This window comes from Heteronotia binoei, chromosome 7 (genome assembly GCF_032191835.1).
Source record: "Heteronotia binoei isolate CCM8104 ecotype False Entrance Well chromosome 7, APGP_CSIRO_Hbin_v1, whole genome shotgun sequence".
Classification (NCBI taxonomy): Eukaryota; Metazoa; Chordata; class Lepidosauria; order Squamata; family Gekkonidae; genus Heteronotia; species Heteronotia binoei.
In genome coordinates, this window is record NC_083229.1 from 1090909 (window position 1) to 1115739 (window position 24831).

Sequence of the window (24831 nt, forward strand, 5' to 3'; positions counted from 1 at the left end):
AGGCACACACACCGTTCAAGAAGCAAGTCCTTCCCAAGTCTTCTAAGCCTTCCAAGGTGGAAAGGCACCTGGCAGTGTGGGGGTGGGGCTTCCCCCCTGCAGGCCAGCTGACTGGGGGAGGAAAGGAACCTGCTAAACCAGAGGAATTCCCCGCTGGGACCTGGGAATTGGCAAGCCTACAAGCACAGCTGAGCCACATCGCTTGGGGTAACAAAATACCTGGCCCTGCAGGCACCTGAAGCTGAACACCATCCCCGAGAGCCTGGCTTTTGCCAACCCTCAGGGTGATCTGCTAGTTGGCATCGAGCGACACCTCTACTTGATCAGCCACAAGAAATACCTGCCCAGCTATTACAACATGACGGTAGGTGGGGGGGCCCTTCCGGCACCAGGGGGAAGGAGGTACAGAAGCTGCCCAGACCCAGGTGTGGGCTCTGGGGAATTCCCTTGCAGGCAGCTGGGAGCATGACTTTAATGCAGGACAAACCTTTCTGCTGCTGTCTGTCCCCATGGATCCCCACAGCTACTGTGTGCCCAGTTCCTGGAGCCCATTCAGGACACCTCCGTCCCCATCACTGAGTCATCCTTCAAAATCCTCGTCCAGGACAACGTCAAGTGGCTGAAGCAGGAGCCCCCTGCAGAGGAAGCTAGGTAAGGGGGGGGGAGGGACAGCAGCTCTCCTCTTTGGGGCTCTGGAAATCTGGGTCTCACTCTTCTGAGGGCACAGTTTGACTCCTTGTGGTGGGCACAGCATCTGGACCATTCCCCCCCCCAAGGATCCTCCTTCCTTGAGCTGTGCCAGCGGTTGTCCTTGCCCTCTACCAGCTGTTCTTCTTGGTGCAGCGTTTGTTTGCTGTTTCTCCAGGGTGGTCAGCAAGGGGGTCTCTGGCCCTTCCCTTCTCCAGTCTATTCCCTCAGCAGGCTCTGAGTGGCCCAGGATCTCCCATGGCCAAGGGAGGATTGCAACCAGACTGTCTATGGACCTGATAAAGATGAGGATGATGATGATGGAGGGGGGAAGGGGTGGCATTTGCAGGTTGTAAACTCCAGAGGGACAGTGAGGGAGGAAATGGCTCTTCCTTCCTTGTTCACATAGGTCACACAGCATTTTCAGGATGCCCACGCAAGAGTCAAAGGTGATAAGGGGCAGCGAAGTGGAGGCCAAGGTAATTTTCATGAGGACAGATCTCTCTCCAAGGCAGGGTTTGGCAAAGAAAGCCAGGGGCAGGTTTTATTTCTTTTTTAATTCTGTTTGCCATATTTATATCCTTATTTTTTTTCTCACAGAGAGTCAAAGTTAGCCACCCTGAGCCCGTAAGGGGAGGGCGGGATACAAATCTAATGAAATAAATAAAGCAGATGGCAATATTTATATATCCATATCTCCCAAGTGTGGCCACCCCCACCTGCAGATAGCTATATTCTCAGATTGGGGCCAAACTTTGGGGAGAGGATACACCCCAGCTGGGGACCCACCCTCCAAAGCAGTCATTTTCTCCAGGATGGGGAAAGAGATCTGTTGTCTGGAGTTCAGTTGTGATCCCAGGAGATCTTCAGGCTCCACCTGGAGATTTCCTACTCTAGGCCTAGCAGCACCCTCTGGGTGACTTGATGCCTGACTGGCATGATTTAACTAGGCCTGGCTACTTGCTCCTGTTCAGCATCAGCCCCTCCCATGACAGTCACTGCGACATGGCAGTCAGCGCTTCAGAGAAAGGTCTGCCAGACCTAGGTTTTTACCGCGGAAGCTGGCTGGGTGATTTTGGACCACTTTCAGCCCAACATACCTCAAAGGGTTGTTATGTGGTTTGAAAGGACAAGAGGAAAATTATGTAAGCTGCTTTGATCCCCACTGCGGAAAAGACTGTCCTTTTCCTACATGGAGGCTGCAGAGAGGGGGGAGGAGATGGGAAGTTGAAGTCAGAGGGGCAGATAAAGGTAGGTTGATGGTGACAGCTGCCTTCTTGACATACCTTGCCTCCCTCTATCTTTCCTTTCCCTCCCTAACTCCTCCCCCAAAGGCATGACACTCACCCACATCAAATTTCTAGTGCCTGTTGTATTTCACCTCACAATGGGCATATTACTAGTATACGCACACACACACATATACTAGTATGTATGTATATTACTAGTATACACACACACACCCTGGGACAGTCGATAATACAATGCAGCAGGACAAAGAGTGCAGGAATCAGGACTAGGATTGCCAAATCCAATTCAAGAAATATCTGTGGACTTTGGGGGTGGGGCCAGGACCAAGGTTGTGACAAGCATAGTGGAACTCCAAAGGGAGTTCTGGCCGCACATTTAAAGGGACCACACACCTTCCCTCCATTGGAAATAATAAAGGATAGGGGCACCTTCTTTTGGGGCTCATAAAATTGGACCCCCTGGTCCAATCTTTTTTAAACTTGGGGGGTGTTTTGAGGAGAGTCACCAGATGCTATGCTGGAAATTTGATGCCTCTGCCTCAAAAAACAGCCCCTGCAGGGCCTCAGATGTGGATCAACTCTCCATTATACCCTATGGGAATCAGTCTTCATAGGGAATAATGGAGTGCCCAGCAGACATTTCTCCCCCCCACACACTTTCTGATGACCCTGAAGTGGAGGGAGAGGCTCCAAACCGGGGGATCTCCCGCCCCCACCAGGAGATTGGCAACCCTAATCAGGACACAGTGCAAAGTTAGCCCTGGCTGAGGCCTGTCCTGCCAAAACCATGCAGAGAGTGGGTGACAAAGACCATGCAGTGAAAGCAAGAGGAGAGGCAGTGCAATAAACGTGGCAATGGAACCACAGCAGACCTACTCCCCTCTAAGAGCACGTAGGGTTGCCAACTCCAGTTTGGGACATTCTTGGGGATTTGGGGGTGGAGACCGGATATTGCAGGGCTTGGGGAGGAGGAGAGCCTCTTCCTCAGGGGCATCTCCATGTGGCCCCAGGGCAGCCACACCCAAGATGGGGCCTGGGGAGGACACAGTGGGGCGTAATTCCACACACCCTCCCAACAAGCCATTTCCTCTGTGGGAACGGATCTCTGGAGATCCGCCATGGTTCTGGGAGATCTCCAGGCCCCACCTGGAGGCTGGCAACCCTACCTTCAGGCTGTGGCCCTTCCAGGCATCCCTAGTGCTGGACCTGAGGGATCACGACCTGCAGCAGCTCCGGACGGGGAAAGCCCGAGCAGCCAAGAAGGTGCGCTTCACCAAGGCCATGCGAGACGAGGCCTTTGAGCAGTTCCTGCAGATATTCTACAAGCAGCAGCCCCAAGTGAAGGTGAGACTCAGTGCAGCTGGGGGGGGGGTGCCTCGGGCAGGGGGCCTGGAGGGCAGGAGAAGCGACACCGCCCTCCTCATGGGCTCTGTCTCCTGGGGGAGGCTGGGCCTGAGTGCCAGGGCTTTGGCCTGCTGAACAAGAGGCTCCCTGCCCAGCAGAGCGGTGGCAGCAGCAGCAGCAGCAGGAGGGTTTGGGGCCTGTCACCGTCTGCCTCCCGCCTGGCTGGGAGTGGAGCTGGCCCTTGTGATGCCTCAGGGTCCCCTTCCACCACCACCCCCGTGTCCTCCCAGCAGGCTTGGCCTGGGCTGTGGCTCTGGGCCCCTCCCCACCTCCAGTGGAGCCCCTGCAGTTTCTGCAGCCCTGGGGGAAGGCAGTGCAAATTCAGGCCCATCTGGACCCTCCTCTTCCCTCGCCTCCCCCTCACTCACCGGTCTGCCCGTTCCCTCAAGGGGTCTGCTCTGACCGGAGGAAGCGGTGTGGAAAGGCCTTCTGCATGGGGTGGCTCCCCTTCCACTCCCCCAATGGCCGCATCATGTTTGGCCCGTGGCTGGGGGGCACTTGCTGTACTGTGGCCTCCCTTCTCGGCCCCCCACAGATCCCTGAGGAAGACGTCTTCAATGCCGACGAAGTGCTGGAGGCCCTCAGCCGGTGCGGGTCCATCTCGGAGCTGTATGGCCCCAGCCTCTCCAACATGTTCCTGGGCGCCTTCCCTCAGCTGGCCTCTCTGGAAGCCCCAGGGACCAGCTCAAGGTAACAGGAATGCCGCCCCCACTCCTCAGACACTCCAACACCACCCCCTGCAGGGCAGCCAGCCCTTCGTCTCCAGGCTGGTCTCCTTTAAAAAACGCCAAGTCCAGAAGAGGTCTGAGATTCTAGGTGAGATCCCCCCCCCCAAGTAGGCACTACCCCTAACTTTCCAGGAACTGCCCTGGCCTGAGGGGCACCCCCCACCCGCTGTGTCAATTGAGCAGGGGGTCCTTCAGCCCTGCATACCTGGTCCAGGCCCGCAAACGTCACACTGGCCCCCAGCAGGTCATCAGGCAAAGAGAGCCCAGCAAAGAATTGGGGCCTGGAACACACCACAGGGCAAAAAGACAAGGGAGGCCCACGGATCCGTGGGCAGGCCTCAACAAGCACAAACCTCCCGGGCTGGGTCCGGCTGCTGGAGCCATGGAAAGGGAAGGAGGGGAGGGGCTGCGCTTGCCAAACTTCCAGTGGAAGGGAGTTCCAAAGCACAGTGGCCACCAGAGGGAAAGCTTTCCTTCCTGCTCCTTCCCATAGAGCGCCGGGCCCTTTGGGACCGCCAGAGGTGAGCAAGCACTGCTGTTCCCCCCCTCGGCCTGGCCCCAGGAGGGGGGGGGGGGTGTTAGGCAGCCTAACTCCAGTATGGGGAATTCCTGGGGTTTGGGGAGTGGAGCCAGGGGAGGGCACAGTTTGGGGAGGGGAAGGGCCTCAGTGGGGCAGGATATCATGGAACACCCCCCCCCCCCCGGCCCGCCTCCAAAACAGCCATTTCCTGCAGGGGATCTGACCTCTGTCACCTGGGGATAATCTGGAATTCCAGGAGATCTCCAGACCCCACCTGGAGGCTGGCAACTGTAGCTGGGCTCCATTTGTGTTTGCAAGCACTCCGGTTGCTTCAAGAGGTTCTTCCTGTCCTTCCTCCCCCCGCAGCAGGCCACCTCCCTCGCGGGAAAGGACTTGGATGCTTCCTCCACCTTTTTTGCCTCCCTCCCTCCCGGGGTCCAGTCGGCTTCATACTTCGGAGCCCAAGTGGGAAAGGAGAGGAGTGCCCAGGTGAGGAGGGGGTGGGGGGGCTGGTGAGCCAGGAGGGAAGGGCGCAGCCAGGTGCCGTTCTCAGAAGGCCTCTCTGGTCTCCCAGGCAGGGGCAGAGGGGACAATGCCAGTGCCGCCATCTCCCCGGGAGAAGAGGAAGCCCCTGCCACCCAAGAGACCCATCTCGGACGCCACTCCAGACGCCTTGGCACAGACGCCTTGGCATTTCCTGAGGATGAAGCCCGCAAATGGCCAGGCAGCACGAGAGCTCCGTTTTTGGGAGGGCGCTTCTTCGAGACCGTATTTGGGAAGGCCAAGACCCCCAGGGAGAAGGTGAGGAGAAGCCAGCTGGGGAGAGACACCATAGGGCTTCTGGGCACAGGAAGGGTATGGGTGTGGGCGTGCTCTCTCTCTCTCTCACGCGCTGTTATGTCCTGCATTCAAATCTCTATGTACAGCACAGCGCACGCTACAGAGGTGACCAGTGGAAGTCCACTGGTCCCCGGATGTAGCTCGCTAATACGCACCGCCCATCAAGATCGGTGGCGGGAAGTTTAACTGGCCAGGATTGGACCTGGCCTCACGGAGGGTTGTTCCGGGGCATGTATATAATCGGGACCCGGCCTGCCATTCTCTTTCTTGTGATGTACTTGCTAATAAAATATGTTGCCTTCAACACGTCTCATCACTCAGTGCATTACACGTGCACACTTTTTTGTGTGCATTGTCAAGTCACCGCTGACTTCTGGTGACTCCGTAGGGCTTCAGAGGTGGTTTGCCCTTGCCTGCCTCAGCGTTCTGCCCCTGGACGTCCTTGGTGGTCCTCCATCCGAATACTGACCAGGGCTGACCCTTCTTATCTTCAGAGATCAGATGAGGTCCGGCCAGCCGGGGCAGCCAGAGGTGGTTGGCCGTGGCCTGCTTCTGCGTCGCCACCCTGGGCTTCCTTGGGGGCCTCCTCCCTCCCACCCACCCAAAAGCCTGACCCTGCCCAGCTGCCCAGGTTTGAGGAGGTGAGGCCAGCTGGGGCCAGGCAGGTCAGGCCATTCTGCTAGCTGCCCCTTGGCATTTCCAGCTGAACAGACCGGGGGGAGGCAGCCTCCACCTGAGACCCTGGAGAGTTGCTGCCGCCAGCCAGAGTAGACAAGGCTGACCTTGACAGACTCATCCGTGGTCTTCACGGGTGCCTGTCATACAGATGTGCTGTGGACTTCCTCCCTGGTGGGGGCGCTCTGCCTTCTGCTTCCTGTTACTCAACCACCTACTGATCCACAAGTGGCCCCATCCTGTCCGGCTGCGTTTGGAAGAAGCCTTTCTTGGGAGACGTTTGTCACACAAATGAAGGCGTGGAGAAAGTCCTGGGTTCAAGTCTCCTGAGCGGAATGGCATGAGGGGGTGGGGAGGAGGTACCCCTCTCCATCCAGGCTCTGCTTTCCCTGAACTACTTTTCGGTCTGCAAGGGGAAAGACGGGGTGCTTGAGGAACTGAGCTGGGCCCACAAAGTCACCACCCGAGGCCAGACCCCAGAATGGGGGCAGAGGCTGCTGGATGCACATTCTACTCCACTGGGCCATCAGGTGTCAGTCTTGTCTGCTCTCCAGGGTCTTTCCCATCACCTCCCCCCTGATACTTCTAGGTGGAGATGCCGGGGGATGGAACCTGGGACCTCCTGCATACCAAGCAGAGGCTCTTCCACTGAGCCGTAGCCCCTCCCCTGAGCGTACTGGCAGGTGGGCCCTGGATAGACCAGCCCACACCCACCCAACCCCACCCTGTTCAGGCTTTGGTTTGCCAGTCAGCTCTCCCCCTCCCTCCTCTCTCTCTCTCCTGCCCTCCCCCCCTCTCTCCCTCCCTCTCCCTCCTCCGTCTCTCCCTCTCTCCTTCCCTCCCTCCCTCTCCCTCCTCTCTCTCTCCCCCTCTCCCTCCCTCCCTCCCTCTCTCGCTCCTTCTCCCTCCCTCTCCCTCTGTCTCCCCATCTCCCTCTCTCCCTCCCTCTCTCGCTCCCTCTCCTTCCCTCCCTCCCTCCCCCCTCCCTCCTCACTCTCTCTCCTTCCCTCCCCCCTCTCTCCCTCCTCCGTCTCTCCCTCTCTTCTTCCCTCCCTCCCTCTCCCTCCTCTCTCTCCCCCTCTCCCTCCCTCCCTCTCTTGCTCCCTCTCCTTCCCTCCCTCCCCCTCTCCTTCCCTCCCTCTCCCTCCTCCGTCTCTCCCTCTCTCCTTCCCTCCCTCTCTCGCTCCTTCTCCCTCCCTCTCCCTCCCCCTCTGTCTCCCCATCTCCCTCTCTCGCTCCCTCTCCTTCCCTCCCTCCCCCCTGCCTCCTCTCTCTCTCTCCTTCCCTCCCCCCTCTCTCCCTCCCTCTCCCTCCTCCGTCTCTCCCTCCCTCTCCCTCCTCTCTCTCCCCCTCTCCCTCCCTCCCTCTCTTGCTCCCTCTCCTTCCCTCCCTCCCCCCTCTCCTTCCCTCCCTCTCCCTCCTCCGTCTCTCCCTCTCTCCTTCCCTCCCTCCCTCTCTCGCTCCTTCTCCCTCCCTCTCCCTCCCCCTCTGTCTCCCCATCTCCCTCTCTCGCTCCCTCTCCTTCCCTCCCTCCCTCCCTCCCCCTCCCTCCTCTCTCTCTCCTTCCCTCCCCCCTCTCTCCCTCCCTCTCCCTCCTCCGTCTCTCCCTCTCTCCTTCCCTCCCTCCCCCCTCTCTCCCTCCTCGCCCTCCTCTCTCTCCCCCTCTCCCTCCCTCCCTCTCTTGCTCCCTCTCCTTCCCTCCCTCCCCCCTCTCCTTCCCTCCCTCTCCCTCCTCCGTCTCTCCCTCTCTCCTTCCCTCCCTCCCTCTCTCGCTCCTTCTCCCTCCCTCTCCCTCCCCCCTCTGTCTCCCCATCTCCCTCTCTCGCTCCCTCTCCTTCCCTCCCTCCCTCCCCCTCCCTCCTCTCTCTCTCCTTCCCTCCCCCCTCTCTCCCTCCCTCTCCCTCCTCCGTCTCTCCCTCTCTCCTTCCCTCCCTCCCTCCTCTCTCTCCCCCTCTCCTTCCCTCCCTCTCCCTCCTCCGTCTCTCCCTCTCTCCTTCCCTCCCTCCCTCTCTCGCTCCTTCTCCCTCCCTCTCCCTCCCCCTCTGTCTCCCCATCTCCCTCTCTCGCTCCCTCTCCTTCCCTCCCTCCCTCCCCCTCCCTCCTCTCTCTCTCTCCTTCCCTCCCCCCTCTCTCCCTCCCTCTCCCTCCTCCGTCTCTCCCTCTCTCCTTCCCTCCCTCCCTCTCCCTCCTCTCTCTCCCCCTCTCCCTCCCTCCCTCTCTTGCTCCCTCTCCTTCCCTCCCTCCCCCCTCTCCTTCCCTCCCTCTCCCTCCTCTGTCTCTCCCTCTCTCCTTCCCTCCCTCCCTCTCTCGCTCCTTCTCTCTCCCTCCCCCTCTCTCTCCCCATCTCCCTCCCTCTCTCCCTCCCTCTCTCGCTCCCTCTCCTTCCCTCCCTCCCCCCTCTCTCCTTCTCTCTCTCTCTCTCTCTCTCTCTCTCTCTCTCTCTCTGCCTACACCAGTTCTAGCTGTGTGTCTCTCTATTTAGGACCGCTGGCCATTCCATCCTACTGTCTGATGAAGTGTGCTTAGAGCATAGGAAAGCTTCCATTCTGAAGAAAACTTTGTTGGTCTTAAAGGTGCCCCTTGACTCCTGCTTTGTTCTGTGAAGCGCTGCCCCTTCTCCCTCGCCTTGCGTCCGGTGGGCCCTGGCGGCTTCCTTGCTGGAGTCCCTCTGTCCGTCTCCTTCCTCTTTTCCAGCTGCCTCCCAGCAGTAGCCGGAAGGGAGTGCAGAGGCGGAGGGGTGGGGGAAAGGCAGGGCAGCACAGAATGGGAGCCAAGCGGGCTCAGAGGGCACTCTGGGCCAGCCCCACGGCCAGGCAGGAAAGGGGGCTGTTGGCCCCCCCTGCCTTGGTATGAGGGGTTGCATGTGGAATGAGGGGGAGGCGCAGGGAAGACCCCCAGAAGATGATTAAAGCGCTTTCAAATGCAGGTTTTGGCCCGTTGGAAGGGAAGGGCCTTTCTGAGCAGCCTCTCTTTCTCTCCACCCTGCAGCTCGAGTCAGAATTAAGCCTCATCTCCGAAGAGGACCTGCGGGCCCCCAAGTCGGCCTCTTGGGTGGGCTCGCTGGCCGGCAGTACCGTTTTGCACACTGTGGATGCTGACAGGAGTGAGAAGGTAAAAGGGCCCGGCAGCCACGGGCCTCCGTTCAGAGCTAACTGCAGGTCCCCCCAAATACATTCCAAACAGGCGGGGCAGGGCGGGGCATGTGGGTGTGTGGCTGGGAGTCCTCAGCCATGTGGCGTTTGGGGTCTGCTGACTTCGCAATGGGTGGGCTTTGCACCTGGTGGGGTTTTGTGTGGTGGATATGCCACAAAGTTGCCAATGCCGGGCATGGGAGTCTTGTGGCCCGAATGTTGTTGCTGCCGCTTGGGAAAACCCCTCTGCCAAGAAATGTTTTCAGTCAGCAGGGCTGATGGCCGTTCACGGGTGCGGGTATCACTTCTGTCCCCGTATATCGGGGAAGATGCTGCAGAGGGCTCAGGGCACAGCGGAATCTGCCTTTGGAGTGTGCTGCTGCTGCGGCCGCTGGGAAAGAAACCTTTGGTTTGCAAACTCACACGAGTCCTTTTATTGCAAGGAGCTCCGTTCCAGGCAGGACCGGGTGGGGAGAGCCTCCTAATCCAGACCAGCCCAGGATGGTTGGAGATGCTCTGAAGCAGGGGTGGCCAAACTGTGGCTCTTGAAGCCCCCAATGCCCCGTCAGCCAGCTTGGAGAAGGCATTTCTCTCTTCTTCAAGCCAAGCCAGCCGGTGGCTTGGAGAACACGTTTAAAGTTAAAGTTGGTTTATTTCCATCTCTCCCTTCATCTATTTGCCTGCCTGCCTTCCTTCTCTCAAACATCTGACATTCATGTCTTGTGGCTCTCAAACATCTGACCTTTATTCTATGCAGCTCTTTCGTTAAGCAAGTCCCCCCCCCCCCCCCGAAGCATGGCCTGCTCTCATGGCAGCGAGAGGGAGAAGAGGAGACAGGAGGTGGCAGGCGGAAGGAAGGAAGGATGGGGAGCAGCCTGCAGAGCAGTAGAAAGGGGGGATGCGCACAGTTCCCCTGAGCTCTCGGGCTCTCTGTCGTCCCCTCTGAAGTCTGAGGCTAAGAGACAGCACAAAGTCCTTCACTTCCAACATGTTCCACCTCTCTGCATTGAAGAGGGGTGGGGGGAGTGCCAAGTGCTGGAGGAGGGGCTGTCAAGGGTGAGAGTGAAGATGTGAGCACTCTCTGACCTCAGAGGCTGCACCGAGATGTGTCCCCCCCTGACCTTCTTGCGGGTGCAGCCCCTCAGGACTTCTGCAGATCCAGAGCCCATTTCAGTGGAGCTTGGGGAACCTGCCTTGCAACGGGCCCAGAAAGTTTAGAAGAAGCCACTCATGTGTCTTCATGTTTTCACTTTTTTTTTGCTATCATGAGGGTTAGAAACTTTATTCAACATAAAAGAGAAATGCTCAAACCTCATCAGTCACACTTCATATATATTTCCTACTCGTCCCTGATGAAGGGAGCGTTGTCTCTTGGAAGTGTGGAGCTTGAAACTCAAGTTGGCCTCTAAGGGGCTCCTGGACTTGAGGCTACTCAACGGTTTCCTGCTCTGTGGCACCTGCTATTCACGAGGCGTAGAGGACGGGCCTTCTTCCCATGACGTATGTGCGTGTGAGGAACAGGAGAGATCTTTATAAGAACCTAAGAGAAGCCATGTTAGATCAGGCCAATGGCGTATCCAGTCCAACACTCTGTGTCACACATAAGAACCTAAGAGAAGCCATGTTGGATCAGGCCAGTGGCCCATCCAGTCCAACACTCTGTGTCACACAGAGGCTGAAACACCCAGGTGCCATCAGGAGGTCCACCAGTGGGGCCAGGACACTAGAAGCCCTCCCACTGTTGCCCCCCCCCCCCAAGCACCAAGAATTCAGAGCATCACTGCCCCCAACATAAGAACATAAGAGAAGCCATGTTGGATCAAGCCAACAGCCCATCCAGTCCAACACTCTGTGTCACACAGTGGCCAAAACCCAGGTGCCATCAGGAGGTCCACCAGCAAGGCCAGAACTTCTCCCACTGTTGCCCTCAAGCATCCAAAATACAGAGCATCACTGCCTCAGACATAAGAACATAAGAGAAGCCCTGTTGGATCAGGCCAGTGGCCCATCCAGTCCAACACTCTGTGTCACACAGTGGCCAAAAAACCCAGGTGCCATCAGGAGATCCACCAGTGGGGCCAGGACACTAGAAGCCCTCCCACTGTTGCCCCTCCCAAGCACCAAGAATACAGAGCATCACTGCCCCAGACAAAGAGCTCCGACAATACGCTCTGGCTACTAGCCACTGCTGGACCTCTGCTGCTTTATGTTGTTGAAGGCTTTCACGGCCAGAGTTCATTAGTTGTTGTTGTAGATTTTCCAGGCTGTATGGCCGTGGCCATTTTCTTTTTCTTCTCACTCTGACGCAGAGAGAGCTCTCTCTTTCTGGGTTATACCTCTGAGGATGCCGGTCACAGCTGCTGGCGAAACGTCGGGTACTACTATGCCAAGACCACGGCCATGCAGGCCAGAAAATCTACAACAACCAAGGAGAGATCTTTGTCCTGCAATCTCCTTTGGTGGCTGGAGGGATCTTGGTGGTGGTGGTGGGGGGTAGATGCTGCTGGGCTCAAGGCCCCCCTTTCTTGCCTCTAGAGTCTCAGCAGTGGGGAGGCTTTGATGCCCATGAGGAGCCGTGAGTCTGTCAAGCTGAGCCAGTCCTCCTTGCGCTCCAGGAGCCAAACGCTGTCCAGGACCACCCAGGAGGGCAGAAGGGACAGCCTCCAGACACAGATGGTGAGAAATGGCTGCCCCCGTGGCCCCCTGCCCAGGCAGAACCTCCTCTTTTGTAATGTACTGGCTTCCTTTATATCCCACTCTTCTCCCCAGTGGGGGCACAGAGCATTCTCCTCTCCTCCATTGTATCCTTACAACAATCCTGCGGGGTAGGGGAGACTGAGGGAGTGTGAGTAGCCCCCCCCCCCCCGCCAAGAACAGTGCTGGATTAAACCCTGTGGAGGCCCCTAGGCAATCAAAGTCTCGGGGGGGGGGCTTGCAAATTATCTCAGAGTCTGAGCACCCACCCCACTGCCTGTGGCCCGCACTGCAGCCTGCAGGCACCTTCCCAAAAGCCCCTTTGACAAAGCTGCGGGGGAGAGGCAGAGAGAGGCAAACTTGGCAACCACACCAGCAGCAGCTGCACCAGGCAAGTCAGGCAAAGAGCGGCTAAATTGCTGGCTGTGTGTGCAGGCTGGGAGGGCTGCAAGCAGAGGGGAAACCGGAGGGGGGGGGAGCCAGCTAAAGGTGTGGGGGTCCACAGGCCATTGCCTCCTTGGCCTAATTGTAAATCCAGCCCTGGCCAAGATCCGCCCCGTGAGCTTCCATGGCAGAGGGGGGTTTGAACCCAGGTCTCTCAGATCCTTCTCTGACACCAGGCTGTCTCCTGTGCCCAGGAGGGCTTTGACAGGAGCAGATGGAAAGAGCCATGCCCCTTCCTTCCGGACACTGCCCGAGCTCCAGGAAGTGGGTCTGGAGGCCCAGAGAGCAGGGAGCTCCTCTTTTCCTGAGCCACTCCAGGGGGGGGGGTGATGCGGGGGGCAGGTCTGCCTTGCTTCCCCTCTGCAACCGCCTAGTGCCCCATAGCCAGGCACGGCAAAGGCTGCCCTCTGCGAGGTGGGGGTAGGGGGTGGGGGGTGGATGCATCCTTCCTGAGCGGCTTCCTTCTTCTTTGCCAGGAGCCAGAGGGCTCACAGCTGCTGACCCGGGCCTCTTCCGGTGGGTTCACCCCTAACTCGGTGGCCACACAGCTGCTGCACATCCGGGAATCCTCCTCTTCCCCCAATGTGGAGAGTTTGGTGAGGCTGATCCGAGAGCGGGAGGTAAGAGGGGCCCTGCAGAAGGAAGGGCAGAGCTTCCACTCAGGCTGCCTCCAGGAGAGAGGGGCTTCGATTAACTCCCTACCCCCACCTCCCACTCTTGGTCTCTTGCTTTATGCTCTGGGGGGAGCCAGTTTGGTCTTTCAAAGAAGAAGAAGATGATGGCATTGGATTTATATTCCGCACTCCATTTAGAGCGGCTTACAATCTCCTATACCTTCTCGCCCCACAACAGACACCCTGTGAATTGGGTGGGGCTGAGAGAGCTCTGACAGAAGCTGCCCTTTCAAAGACAACTTCTGCCAGAGCTATGGCTGACCCAAGGCCATGCCAGCAGGTGCAAGTGGAGGAGTGGGGAATCAAAACTGGTTCTCCCAGATAAGAGAGCTATGGCTGACCCAAGGCCATTCCAGCAGCTGCGAGTGGAGGAGTGGGGAATCAAACCCGGTTCTCCCAGATAAGAGAGTTATGGCTGACCCAAGGCCATTCCAGCAGGTGCAAGTGGAGGAGTGGAGAATCAAACCCGGTTCTCCCAGATAAGAGAGCTCTGGCTGACCCAAGGCCATTCCAGCAGCTACGAGTGGAGGAGTGGGGAATCAAACCCGGTTCTCCGAGATAAGAGAGTTATGGCAGACCCAAGGCCATTCCAGCAGGTGCAAGTGGAGGAGTGGGGAATCAAACCTGGTTCTCCCAGATAAGAGAGTTATGGCTGACCCAAGGCCATTCCAGCAGGTGCAAGCGGAGGAGTGGGGAATCAAACCCAGTTCTCCCAGATAAGAGAGCTCTGGCTGACCCAAGGCCATTCCAGCAGCTGTGAGTGGAGTGGGGAATCAAACCCGGTTCTCCCAGATAAGAGAGCTCTGGCTGACCCAAGGCTATTCCAGCAGCTGCAAGTGGAGGAGGGGGGAATCCAACCCGGTTCTCCCAGATAAGAGAGCTCTGGCTGACCCAAGGCCATTCCAGCAGCTGCAAGTGGAGGAGTGGGGAATCAAACCCAGTTCTCCCAGATAAGAGAGCTTTGGCTGACCCAAGGCCATTCCAGCAGCTGCGAGTGGAGAAGTGGGGAATCAACCCCGGTTCTCTCAGATAAGAGAGCTATGACTGACCCAAGGCCATTCCAGCAGCTGCGAGTGGAGAAGTGGGGAATCAACCCCGGTTCTCTCAGATAAGAGAGCTCTGGCTGACCCAAGGCCATTCCAGCAGCTGCAAGTGGAGGAGTGGGGAATCAAACCCAGTTCTCCCAGATAAGAGAGCTTTGGCTGACCCAAGGCCATTCCAGCAGCTGCGAGTGGAGAAGTGGGGAATCAACCCCGGTTCTCTCAGATAAGAGAGCTATGACTGACCCAAGGCCGTTCCAGCAGCTGCAAGTGGAGGAGTGGGGAATCAAACCCGGTTCTCCCAGATAAGAGAGCTCTGGCTGACCCAAGGCCATTCCAGCAGGTGCAAGTGGAGGAGTGGGGAATCAAACCTGGTTCCCCCAGATAAGAGTCCGCACACTTAACCACTGCACCAAACTGGCTCCCCTGGGGTGGGGGTGGGGCTCTTCTGGAAGCACACCTAAGGCACTGGGTATATTGTTGTTGATATTTGTTTTTTATATTCTGTCCATTCCCCATAGGGGCTCAACATAAATAATAAAATCACGATAAAATCACAACAGCATAACAATAAAAACCAATTACAATTAATCAATCAATCCACATTTTATTTATATCCCGCCCTCCCCGCCGAAGCAGGCTCAGCATTACAATGTTCAGTCCAACGGAATGGTTTAGCAGGGCCATATAATAAGATGGTGTAGCAATACAATACAGCGAAACAGTGCAGGTGGATAGTACAGTAGGGGAGGCCAACCGATCGAATGAATAGATGCCCACCACCCCACCCAAAAACCTAGCGGAAGAGCTCTGTTTTAGAGGCCTTACGAAAGGCTAACAAGCCAGGTAGGGCCTGGATTTCCACAGGGAGCTGATTCCACCAGGTTGGAGCCGAGAAAGACCTGGCCCTGATAGAGGCAAAACGGGCATCTCTTGGGCCGGGGGCAGTCAGCCTGCCTTGGGAGGCCGATCTTGGGTATGTTTACTCTGGAGAGCAGACAACTGAGAGGTGATAGGATCACCATCTTCAGGTCCTCGAAGGGCTGCCATCTCTAGAGGATGGTGCGGAATTGTTTTCTCTGGCCCCAGAAGTACGATCAGAACCAGCAGGTTGAAATTAAATCAAAAGAGTTTCTGGTTCAGCATTAAGAAGATCTTCCTGTTAGAGCAATTCCTCAGAGGAACAGGCTTCCTCAGGAGGTGGAGGGTGGGCTCTCCTTCCTTGGGGGTTTTTAAGCAGAGGCTGAATGGCCACCTGGCAGCAGTGCTGATTCTGTGAATGAGGCAGACCATGAGAAGGAGGGCAGGAAGGGCTGCATCAGGGCTTAATTCTTGTGGCCCTTTCTGACACACCCAGGGAAATGTTGATGGCCACTTTGGGGTCAGGCAGCCATTTTTATCCAGTTTGGCCAGGGATCCTGGAAGATTTTTGTTTGGGGGTTTTGTTTGGCCATCTTCTGGCCAGGGAGCAGAGGTCACTGGAGGTGTGGGGGGAGATGTTTGTGAAGTTCTTGCATTGTTCAGGGGGTTGGACTAGATGACCTTGGAGGTCCCTTCCAACTGTTATGATTCCATGATTCTATTTATTTATTTTATATTTATATCCCCTCTCTCCAAATGGGCTGCTGCAGCTCTAGATTGGTGTGATACATTTTAAGGGGTTTTAATGATGACTTGCCTGGGCCTTTGTGGAAAGAAAGGGGGCATAGAAATACCTTAAACAGCACCCTGGTGAAGGTTAGAGGAATGCAGGCCTGAATCCTGAAAAGCCCCCAAAATGGTCCAAATGCCCCGGATCTCTCCTGCGTCCCCTCGATGGTCCCTGCCCTGTACGAGTAGCTCAGTGCTCTCCCGAGGAAGAGGAGCAGGAGGAAGACCTTGGCACAGCAAAGGGTTGCCAACTCTAGGTTGGGAGATTCCTGGAGATGTGGAAGTGGAGCCTGGGGAGGGTGTGGCCAGAGCCCTACAGCCCCCCCTTCGAAGCATCCCGTTTCTCCAGAGAAGCCGATCTCTGTGGTCTGGAAGCCAGGGATCTCCAGGCCCCACCTGGAGGCTGGCAACCATATGTGGTACCCAGAGGGGAGTGCAGAGGGGACGGCTCCAGCGGGAGCCAGGGTGGTGGGTGCAGGTTTGTGACCCACCCTTTTCATCCACGGAGCCCGGTGGGGGCAGGGAGATGCCGGCTGCCTCCTGTCCCAGCACTGGCCCCAGCCTGACCTGCTTGGCTTCAGCCTCGCGTGCCTTGTGGAGTCTGGAAGGCATTCTGTCCTTGGGGGTCATGCCACGGCCACCCTGCCCAGTCCGTGACCTGTAGCGGGCACCTACCCTGCTGCCAGGCGTCAGGCCCAAACGTTCTGCCTCTTCTAGGAGCGCGAGAGTCTCTCAAGCGCCAGCTCAGTCAAGAGGGCCGCTCAGGATCAACAGCCAGGGACACAACCGTTGAGGGTGAAATCACGCAGCCGTTCCCGGACCAGCACCAAGGAGGTAATGCCAAGGGGAGGAGCGAGGGAGGGGGGGTTGGCAGTGCTGGTGAGTGTACCTGGGAGTGCCTTCGACTCAGTTGGGCCTTTGGTCCATCCAGGCCAGTGTTGCCTGCTCAGGCCGGCAGCAGTTGCTCTCCTCCAGGGTCTCAGGCAGAGAAGGGGCTTGCCCATCCCCCACTAGGAGCTGAACTTGGGACCGAGTGGGCAGCCATGTTGGTCTGAAGCAGTAGAACAAAGTAGGAGTCAAGTTTCACCTTTAAGACCAACCAAGTCTTATTCAGAATGTAAGATTTCGTGTGCTCCAAGCACACTTCATCAGACGAGGAATCAGGTGCAGTGGGCAGAGCTACATATAACTGGTAAGCAGTGGTTTAGAATGCAAAGTGGTTCAACCACTGCCTACCAGCTCTATGTAGCTCTGCTTACTGTACCTGATTCCTCGTCTTACGAAGTGTGCTTAGTGCACACGAAAGCTTACTGTTGGCTGAATAAAACTTTGTTGGTCCTAAAGGTGCCACTTGACTCCTACTTTGTTGAACTTGGGACCGGCAGCCTGCCAAGCAGATGCTCTGCCACTGAGTTGGGGCCCCTGCCCGTGGGAGTGGGGGGCTAGGCCTCCCAGGAAGACACAGCTGCAACGATGGAAACGATGCCCTTCACACAGATGCCTTGGTGCACAGGCTTTGGTGCCTTCTTGCCCAAAGGGAGAAGGGCCTCCCTTGCGGGGTCTGGGGGCAGCAGCAGCCACCTTGAACATATGGACATATGAAGCTGCCTTCTACTGAATCAGACCCCCCTCGGTCCATCAAAGTCAGTCTTGTCTACTCAGACTGGCAGCGGCTCTTTCTCTAGGGTCCCCAGCTGAAGTTATTCACGCCTACTTGCCTGGACCCTTTTTAGTTGGAGATGCTGGGGATTGAACCTGGGACCTTCTGTTTACCAAGCAGATGTTCTACCGCTGAGCCACCGTCCCTCCCTACTCAGCCTGGCCCTTTCTTGCAGAGCTCCTCCAGGGTTTTCCTGACGCAGCTGGATGAATCCCACTACCCAGACCATGTGGCAACGCCTGAGGAAGAGATTTCAGCCTTTCATATACGCTTCAAGGATTCTGGCTGGTTCCAGCAGCTTTTCCCCGAGGTGAGGAGCTGTGGCAGAGGGAGGGGTCGGTGGCTGAGGTCTTTGGGGACAGACCAGAATGGCTCCACTCCCAGGCCGACAGCTCTTCTCCTGTAGCGGAGAGGGAGAGGCCGGAGGACGGCAGTCTGAGGAGGAAAGGTGGGACCCTGAAGAGGCACCCCTTCCTGGGCTGATGGACTGATATAGGCCCTTGCTGAGGATAACCCTCTGGGATTGGGGAAAGGAGGCTTTTGGCAGGGGGTGCTTCAGTCAATCGGAATAGAGAGAGTGGGGTGTGGTACAGGCGTTTGGGCCCCCTGGTGAGTTGCCTGCCTGGGGGGGAGGCTGTGGACATCATGCGCTGTCTAGATAGGTTGATAGAGAGTGCTGAGGAGGAGTCAGCTTCGGGAAATGTAGCTGTGTGGTCCTGGAGGGAAAACGTAGGTTCCTAGGCAGAAGGCTAAAGGCCAGAGCCTCAAAGGGAAGGGCCTTCTCAGAAGTGCTGCTGGTTCTATGCGCAGAATCAGGGGTCTCAATGCATGGGTGAGAAAGGGGTGCCGGGAGGAAGGGTTCGTTAGGCACTGAGGGGGGACTTTCTGGGGGAAGCCAAACCTGTACAACAGAGATGGGCTCCACTTGAAGAAGAAGAAGAAGAAGAAGAAGAAGAAGAAGATGTTGGATTTATATCCCACCCTCCACTCCGAAAAGTCTCAGAGCGGCTTACAATCTCTTTTACCTTCCCTCCCCCACAACACACTCCCTGTGAGGTAGATGAAGATATTGGATTTATATCCCACCCTCCACTCCAAAAAGTCTCAGAGCGGCTTACAATCTCTTTTACCTTCCCTCCCCCCACAACACACTCCCTGTGAGGTAGATGAAGATATTGGATTTATATCCCACCCTCCACTCCGAAAAGTCTCAGAGCGGCTCACAATCTCCTTTACCTCCCCCCCCCCCACACACAACAGACACCCTGTGAGGTAGATGAAGATATTGGATTTATATCCCGCCCTCCACTCCGAAGAGTCTCAGAGCGGCTCACAATCTCCAATCTCCTTCCTCCCCCACAACAGACACCCTGTGAGGTGGGTGGGGCTGGAGAGGGCTCTCCCAGCAGCTGTCCTTTCAAGGACAACCTCTGCCAGAGCTATGCCTGCCCCAAGGCCATTCCAGCAGCTGCAAGTGGAGGAGTGGGGAATCAAACCCGGTTCTCCCAGATAAGAGTCCGCACACTTCACCACTACACCAAACTGGCTCTCCAGCTGACCCAAAAGGGAACCAGGCTGCTGGCGATTAATATCAAAAAGGTGGCAGAGTGGCTTTTAAAGTAACCCCGGGGGGTGTGGGGGGAGTCAACCAGGAAATTCCAGGCCAGTTAGCCTAACACCTGTTCCAGGCTGAAACTGTGAGCAAAGGCAGAATTATTTGGCACACTGAGGGGAGAAGCCTGCTGAGGGGAAATCAGGATGGCTTCTGCCTCACCAGCCTTTTGGGAGTTCTCTGAGAAAGTGAACAAGCATGTAGAGAATGGGGATCAGGTAAACATCATATATTTGGACTTTCAAAAGGCTTTTGATGAGGTACCTCACCAGAGATAACGGAATAAATTTAGCAGTTATGGGATAAGAGGACAGGTTCTCTCTTGGATTAAAAACTGGTTAACTGACAGGAAAGAAAGTAGGAAGAAATGACTCTGACCATGGAGGGAAGTGAGCGGTGGGGTCCAGCAGTGATTGGCCTTGGGGCTGATATTGCTCATGAAGGACGTCAGCTGGGGGTGAGCAGGGCAGTGGCCACGTCTGCAGAGGGCCCAACATTATTCCGGAGGGCGGAGACCCAGGAGGAATTCCACAAATGGGATGAGTGGGCAATAAGGTGGCCAATGAAGTTCTTTGTCAGACCGTGTCTGGTGTTGCACACTGGGACAAGATGAAGAAGCAGCTGTCGCCACCGTCAGTTTGGGGCATACTGTAATGGGGTCTGAAGTAGCTCAGACTGAGAGGGAAAGAGACCTTGGGGCTGTCCTGGGAAAATTCGATGAAAAGACTAACTGGGTTGCTGCAGAGAAAAGGGCAAATGCCCTCTGGCGATTAGTAGGAAAGGGACTGCCAATATTGGCTGTTGTAGATTTTCCGGGGTGCGTGGCTATGGTCTTGGCATTGTGAGAATTGGTATTTCGCCAGCAACTGTGACTGGCACCTTCCAGTTTTCTGGGTGACACCTCTGAGGATCCCAGTCACAATTGCTGGCAAAAAACGTCAGGTTTCACAATGCCAAGACCACGGCCACGCACCTCGGGAAATCTACAACAACCAATGGACTCAGGCCGTGAAAGCCTTCGACAACATGCTGCCAATACTGTAGTGTGCTCCATAGATCTATATCCCGACCCGTAGATCTCGTCAGATCCTGAAATGGAAGCAGGGGTGGACGCAGGTAGTATTTGGAGGGGAGACTTCCACGGAACAAGAGGCCCATGGCCTGCAGGCAGACAATGGGAAGCCAGCCCTGGATGTCTCTTGCCTTGAAAACTCTAAGGGGGCTCCATAAATGTTTCCCCCCCCCCAATAGATCTGTGGTGCAGCCTCACTTGGAATATTGTGAGCGGTTCTGGTAGCTGTGTCTCAACAAGCGTGCAGAGCTGGGAAAAGCAGAGAAAAGGGCAACCAAGCTGGAGCCCCTTCTCTGTGAAGAAAGGCTGGAGAGTCTGGGGCCTTTCAGTTTAGGAAAGAGACGACTAACGGGAGACATGAGAAGGGTGGAGTGGAGACAGTTGGCCAAGAGGACTTTTTCTCTCCTGTTTCTCTGGGGGAGGCAGAGGAGAGGGGTGCCCCACTCCCGAGCAGCAGCTTCTCTTCCTTCCGGCCAGGACATCCCCCCTGCAATGGACGTGTTCGAGTTGTTGGCCATGCTGCTGGCGGCCCTGCCTACAGCTGACTTCGACACCAAGACCCAGCTGCTGGAGGCCCTCCTGAGCCTGCGTGGGGCCTGGGGGCCTGGGGTGAGCAGCCTGCTCCACAGCACCCTCATCGGCCTCCTCAACGTGAGGAAAGGAGCTCCCTCCATGAAGGTGTGTGGGGGGGGGGAGGGGGGAGCTGTTCCTTGCCCTGGTGCAAATCCTGCCTTCTATGGTGGGTCTGCATGGATGGGAGCGCTGCAGAATCCAGAGGGACCCGATCCGCAGCCATGGGCCAGAGCTTCTTACATTCCCAAAAGGAGCCACTGCTCCAAAGGAGAACCAGCCTGTTCTGCTATGTGGCTCTCAAAGACACATGACCATTAGGAGTAGGGTTGCCAACCTCCAGGTGAGGCCTGGGAAGCTCTCAGGATTATAATTGATCTCCAGATGAAAGCAACCAGCCTCCCTGGAGAATATGGCTGCTTTGGAGGGAGGACTCTGCGGCATTCTGCATCGCTGAGGTCTCTCCTCTCCCCATACCTTGCTGTGCCCTGTTCTCCCCAACTCGACCTCCAGGAATTCCCCATCCTGGAGCTGGCAACTCTAATTGGGAGTGACTTAGATTTCCCCTACGCACACCCTTAAGCTAGTGCTTCTGTAGCAACAAAGCTTGAAGCGCAGTCCTTTGCTCAGCCAGGGGGGCAACAGCCGTGCAAAAGCTGTGTGGAGCTCTGGGGCCAGCAGGCTCTCGAGTGCCTGGCAGGAAGGGGTGGCCTGCAGGCTGAGCAAGGCAGACTCCTTTTATTCCAGCAGAAGGTTAACAGGCGGTGCCGTCTGGTCTCTCCCTAGGAAGAGAGCCAGCAGAGGTTCATCCTGGCGGCGCTGCGTGCCCTCCTCGCCCTCGACAAGGACAGCACGGACCTGATGGTGGAGCTGATGGCCTGCTACCTGCAGGCTCCACCTGCCCCCAGGTGTGAGGCTGCCTGGCCTCAGGATGGGTCTGCTATGCAGAGCCCCTGTCCTGGAGCAGCCAGGGCCCTTTCTGGGCAGAACCAGCCATCGGCTGGGACCTGAGGAGGGGAAAGGGCTGTCCCCTGCACTGGGGGCAGGAAGGCTGCTGACCCTTCGCCCTCTCTGCCTCTCTCAGGGTGGTCGTTGAGGGCCTGCTAGAAGAGATGGGGGTGCAGGACCCACACGGGTGTTTCTACAAGGAGATGGACTCCTGGCAGGTGAAGAAAGAGGGCCGCAAAGAGAAGCTGCGGAAGGTCTGCTCTCTCTGGCTGGAAGGAGCCATGCAGCAGCTGCAGGTGGGCCCACTCCAGAAGGCTGCCTCTTGGATGACTATTTGCTCCGTGGTCCTTTTCTCCCCCCGCCCCCCCCCCCGCCCTCATCCTCTGGCTGCTGAGGAACTTTAGTCAGCTTTATCCTGCATCCGTGCAGGGTGCCTTTCCCTGTGTCCCTCTCCTGGCTTCAAAAGCCTGAGTGAGATCAGTGGGGAGGGACGGTGGCTCAGTGGTAGAGCATCTGCTTGGTAAGCAGACGGTCCCAGGTTCAATCCCTGGCATCTCCAACTAAAAAGGGTCCAGGCAAGTAGGTGTGAAAAACCTCAGCTGGAGACCCTGGAGAGCCACTTAAGGGGAGGGACGGTGGCTCAGTGGTAGAGCATCTGCTTGGTAAGCAGGAGGTCCCAGGTTCAATCCCCGGCATCTCCAACTAAAAAGGGTCCAGGCAAGTAGGTGTGAAAAACCTCAGAAAGAGACCCTGGAGAGCCACTTAAGGGGAGGGACGGTGGCTCAGTGGTAGAGCATCTGCTTGGTAAGCAGAAGGTCCCCAGGTTCAATCCCCAGCATCTCCAACTAAAAAGGGTTCAGGCAAGTAGGTGTGAAAAACCTCAGCTAGAGACCCTGGAGAGCCACTTAAGGGGAGGGATGGTGGCTCAGTGGTAGAGCATCTGCTTGGTAAGCAGGAGGTCCCAGGTTCAATCCCCGGCATCTCCAACTAAAAAGGGTCCAGGCAAGTAGGTGTGAAAAACCTCAGCAAGAGACCCTGGAGAGCCACTTAAGGGGAGGGACGGTGGCTCAGTGGTAGAGCATCTGCTTGGTAAGCAGAAGGTCCCAGGTTCAATCCCCGGCATCTCCAACTAAAAAGGGTCCAGGCAAGTAGGTGTGAAAAACCTCAGCTAGAGACCCTGGAGAGCCACTTAAGGGGAGGGATGGTGGCTCAGTGGTAGAGCATCTGCTTGGTAAGCAGAAGGTCCCAGGTTCAATCCCCGGCATCTCCAACTAAAAAGGGTCCAGGCAAGTAGGTGTGAAAAACCTCAGCTAGAGACCCTGGAGAGCCACTTAAGGGGAGGGATGGTGGCTCAGTGGTAGAGCATCTGCTTGGTAAGCAGAAGGTCCCAGGTTCAATCCCCGGCATCTCCAACTAAAAAGGGTCCAGGCAAGTAGGCGTGAAAAACCTCAGCTGGAGACCTTGGAGAAAGAGCTGCTGCCAGTCTGAGTAGAGAAGACTGACTTTGATGGACCCAGGGGATTCAGGAGGAGGCAGCCTCATATGTTCATGAAGGTGTCGGGGCCCAGGCCTGGGCCTCCCCATCCCACACCACCCCCAGAGTATTTGGCTGGCCAGAGCAGAGCAGCAGTCTGCTGCGGCTGCATCCATCCCAAGCGACAGGAGGCAGCAAGGCCTTCCGCGGGCACCTCACGAATGGAGAGCTGCAGCCCTCTCCCGCCCCTGCTGTTGATCCGTGGCACTCAGGACAGGGTTCAGCATACAGCAGGACAGGCGGGAAACCCACAGCAACGAGGGGTAAAGGACCCCCTCAGAAATACACCCTGTAGAAGGGAGCACAGCTGGAGTGAGGGTCTAACCCATCCAGGCCTCCCCAGAGCTCCTGAACTTGGTCCAAGTGTGACGAAGCCCTGCTTTCCATTGCAGTGGCAGAGAGGGAAGGCAAAGAGGGAGAGAACTTGGGGAATATGGCCAGGGATGTAACACAGACACACACCCCTTCTGGCCATAACTCGTCCCACCTAAACATCCTCCAAACCCGGCAACCTTGAGCTGGTGGCGGCTTCCCCCTTAAAGCTGCTTCCTCCCTCTTGAACCCCAACGGCTGCTAAAAGGTTCTTCTTTTCTGTTCTATCCCACCCCAACATGAAAAGGAAAATGGAGAGGCAGGCCATATTCCGCCCCCCCCAGCCCCCCCAGCAGCCCAAACTTGGCAGGGGGAGGAGGAAATGCTGCCTGAGGGGAGGGGAGGGGATTCCACAGCACAGCCAGAGCCTTCCCCCTCCTGAGGGGCTACGCATGGCTCTCTCTCCTGGCTGGGCCTTTGGGCCTTCAGCGGAGCCTCCCAGCTCAACCAGCTTCACAGTCAGGCACCAGCACTGGGAGCCGGTGGAAGTTTCTGGACTGTCTTCAGTCCTACAATGAGAGCTTTCCTTGTGCCGTTACTCATGAAGGGAGGCAGATCCAAGACAAAGCAGGAGTCCGGTGGCACCTTTAAGACCAACCAAGTTTGACTGAGAACGTCAGCTTCCGTGGGCACTCTGAGCACACTTCACCATCCCGCAATACCTGATCCCCTCGTCTGATGAAGTGTGCTTAGAGAGCACGCGAAAGCTGACTTTCCCAATCAAACTTGGTTGGTCTTAAAGGTGCCACTGGACTCCTGCTTTGTTCACGAGGGAAGCGTGAGGGCCGATGCAAGTCCCCTGCCCACCTACAAAGGAAGGGCTGCCCTGCTGGGCTGGGGTCCTCTTGGGCATCGCCCTCACCAGGGGGCCCTTCTCTTCCTCCAGGAGCAGCGGGAGTTTCTGGCTATGAAGGAGAAGCTTCGAGGGAAGCACTTCTGCCCCTACTCGCCCAAGGTGAGGAAGCCCAGCCCCTGCCACCCCCTCTCCCCAGCCCCTTGGGCGACTCTTCCCTCTGCCGGCGGGAGGCGGCTCTTGGCTGCCAGAGGAGAAGAGCTTGGGGGGGCGGTATTTGCACCTGGAAGTCATGGCAACCTCTGGTGACCGACCCCACTCCCCACTCCGTGCCAGATTCCACCCTGTGGAGGCCCCTAGGAGGTGATCAAAATCTTGGGGGGCGCCTTGCAAATGATCTCAGAGTCTGCCCTGCCCACAGCCTTCACGGCAGCCTGCAGGCCCCTTCTCAAATGCCCCTTTGTGGGGGGAAGGCAAACTTGGCAATGACACCAGCAGCAGCCGCACCAGGCAAGTGGGGCAAAGAGCGGCTC

The 24831-nt window shown here is 57.0% G+C and overlaps 1 protein-coding gene across 1 annotated transcript in view; it reads left to right on the forward strand.

Moving 5' to 3' along the window:
* Positions 1–24831, forward strand: part of WDR97 (WD repeat domain 97) — a 53460-nt gene that overhangs the window by 21458 nt on the left and 7171 nt on the right. Inside the window, exons 9-23 of the mRNA XM_060243034.1 lie at positions 232–364; positions 524–651; positions 1097–1166; positions 3126–3281; positions 3877–4031; positions 5168–5390; positions 9093–9215; positions 11771–11911; positions 12850–12993; positions 16455–16571; positions 17573–17707; positions 20559–20759; positions 21438–21559; positions 21736–21895; positions 24392–24460. Coding sequence (XP_060099017.1) covers positions 232–364; positions 524–651; positions 1097–1166; positions 3126–3281; positions 3877–4031; positions 5168–5390; positions 9093–9215; positions 11771–11911; positions 12850–12993; positions 16455–16571; positions 17573–17707; positions 20559–20759; positions 21438–21559; positions 21736–21895; positions 24392–24460 — 2077 coding nt within the window. The remainder of the gene's footprint in view (positions 1–231; positions 365–523; positions 652–1096; positions 1167–3125; positions 3282–3876; positions 4032–5167; positions 5391–9092; positions 9216–11770; positions 11912–12849; positions 12994–16454; positions 16572–17572; positions 17708–20558; positions 20760–21437; positions 21560–21735; positions 21896–24391; positions 24461–24831) is intronic.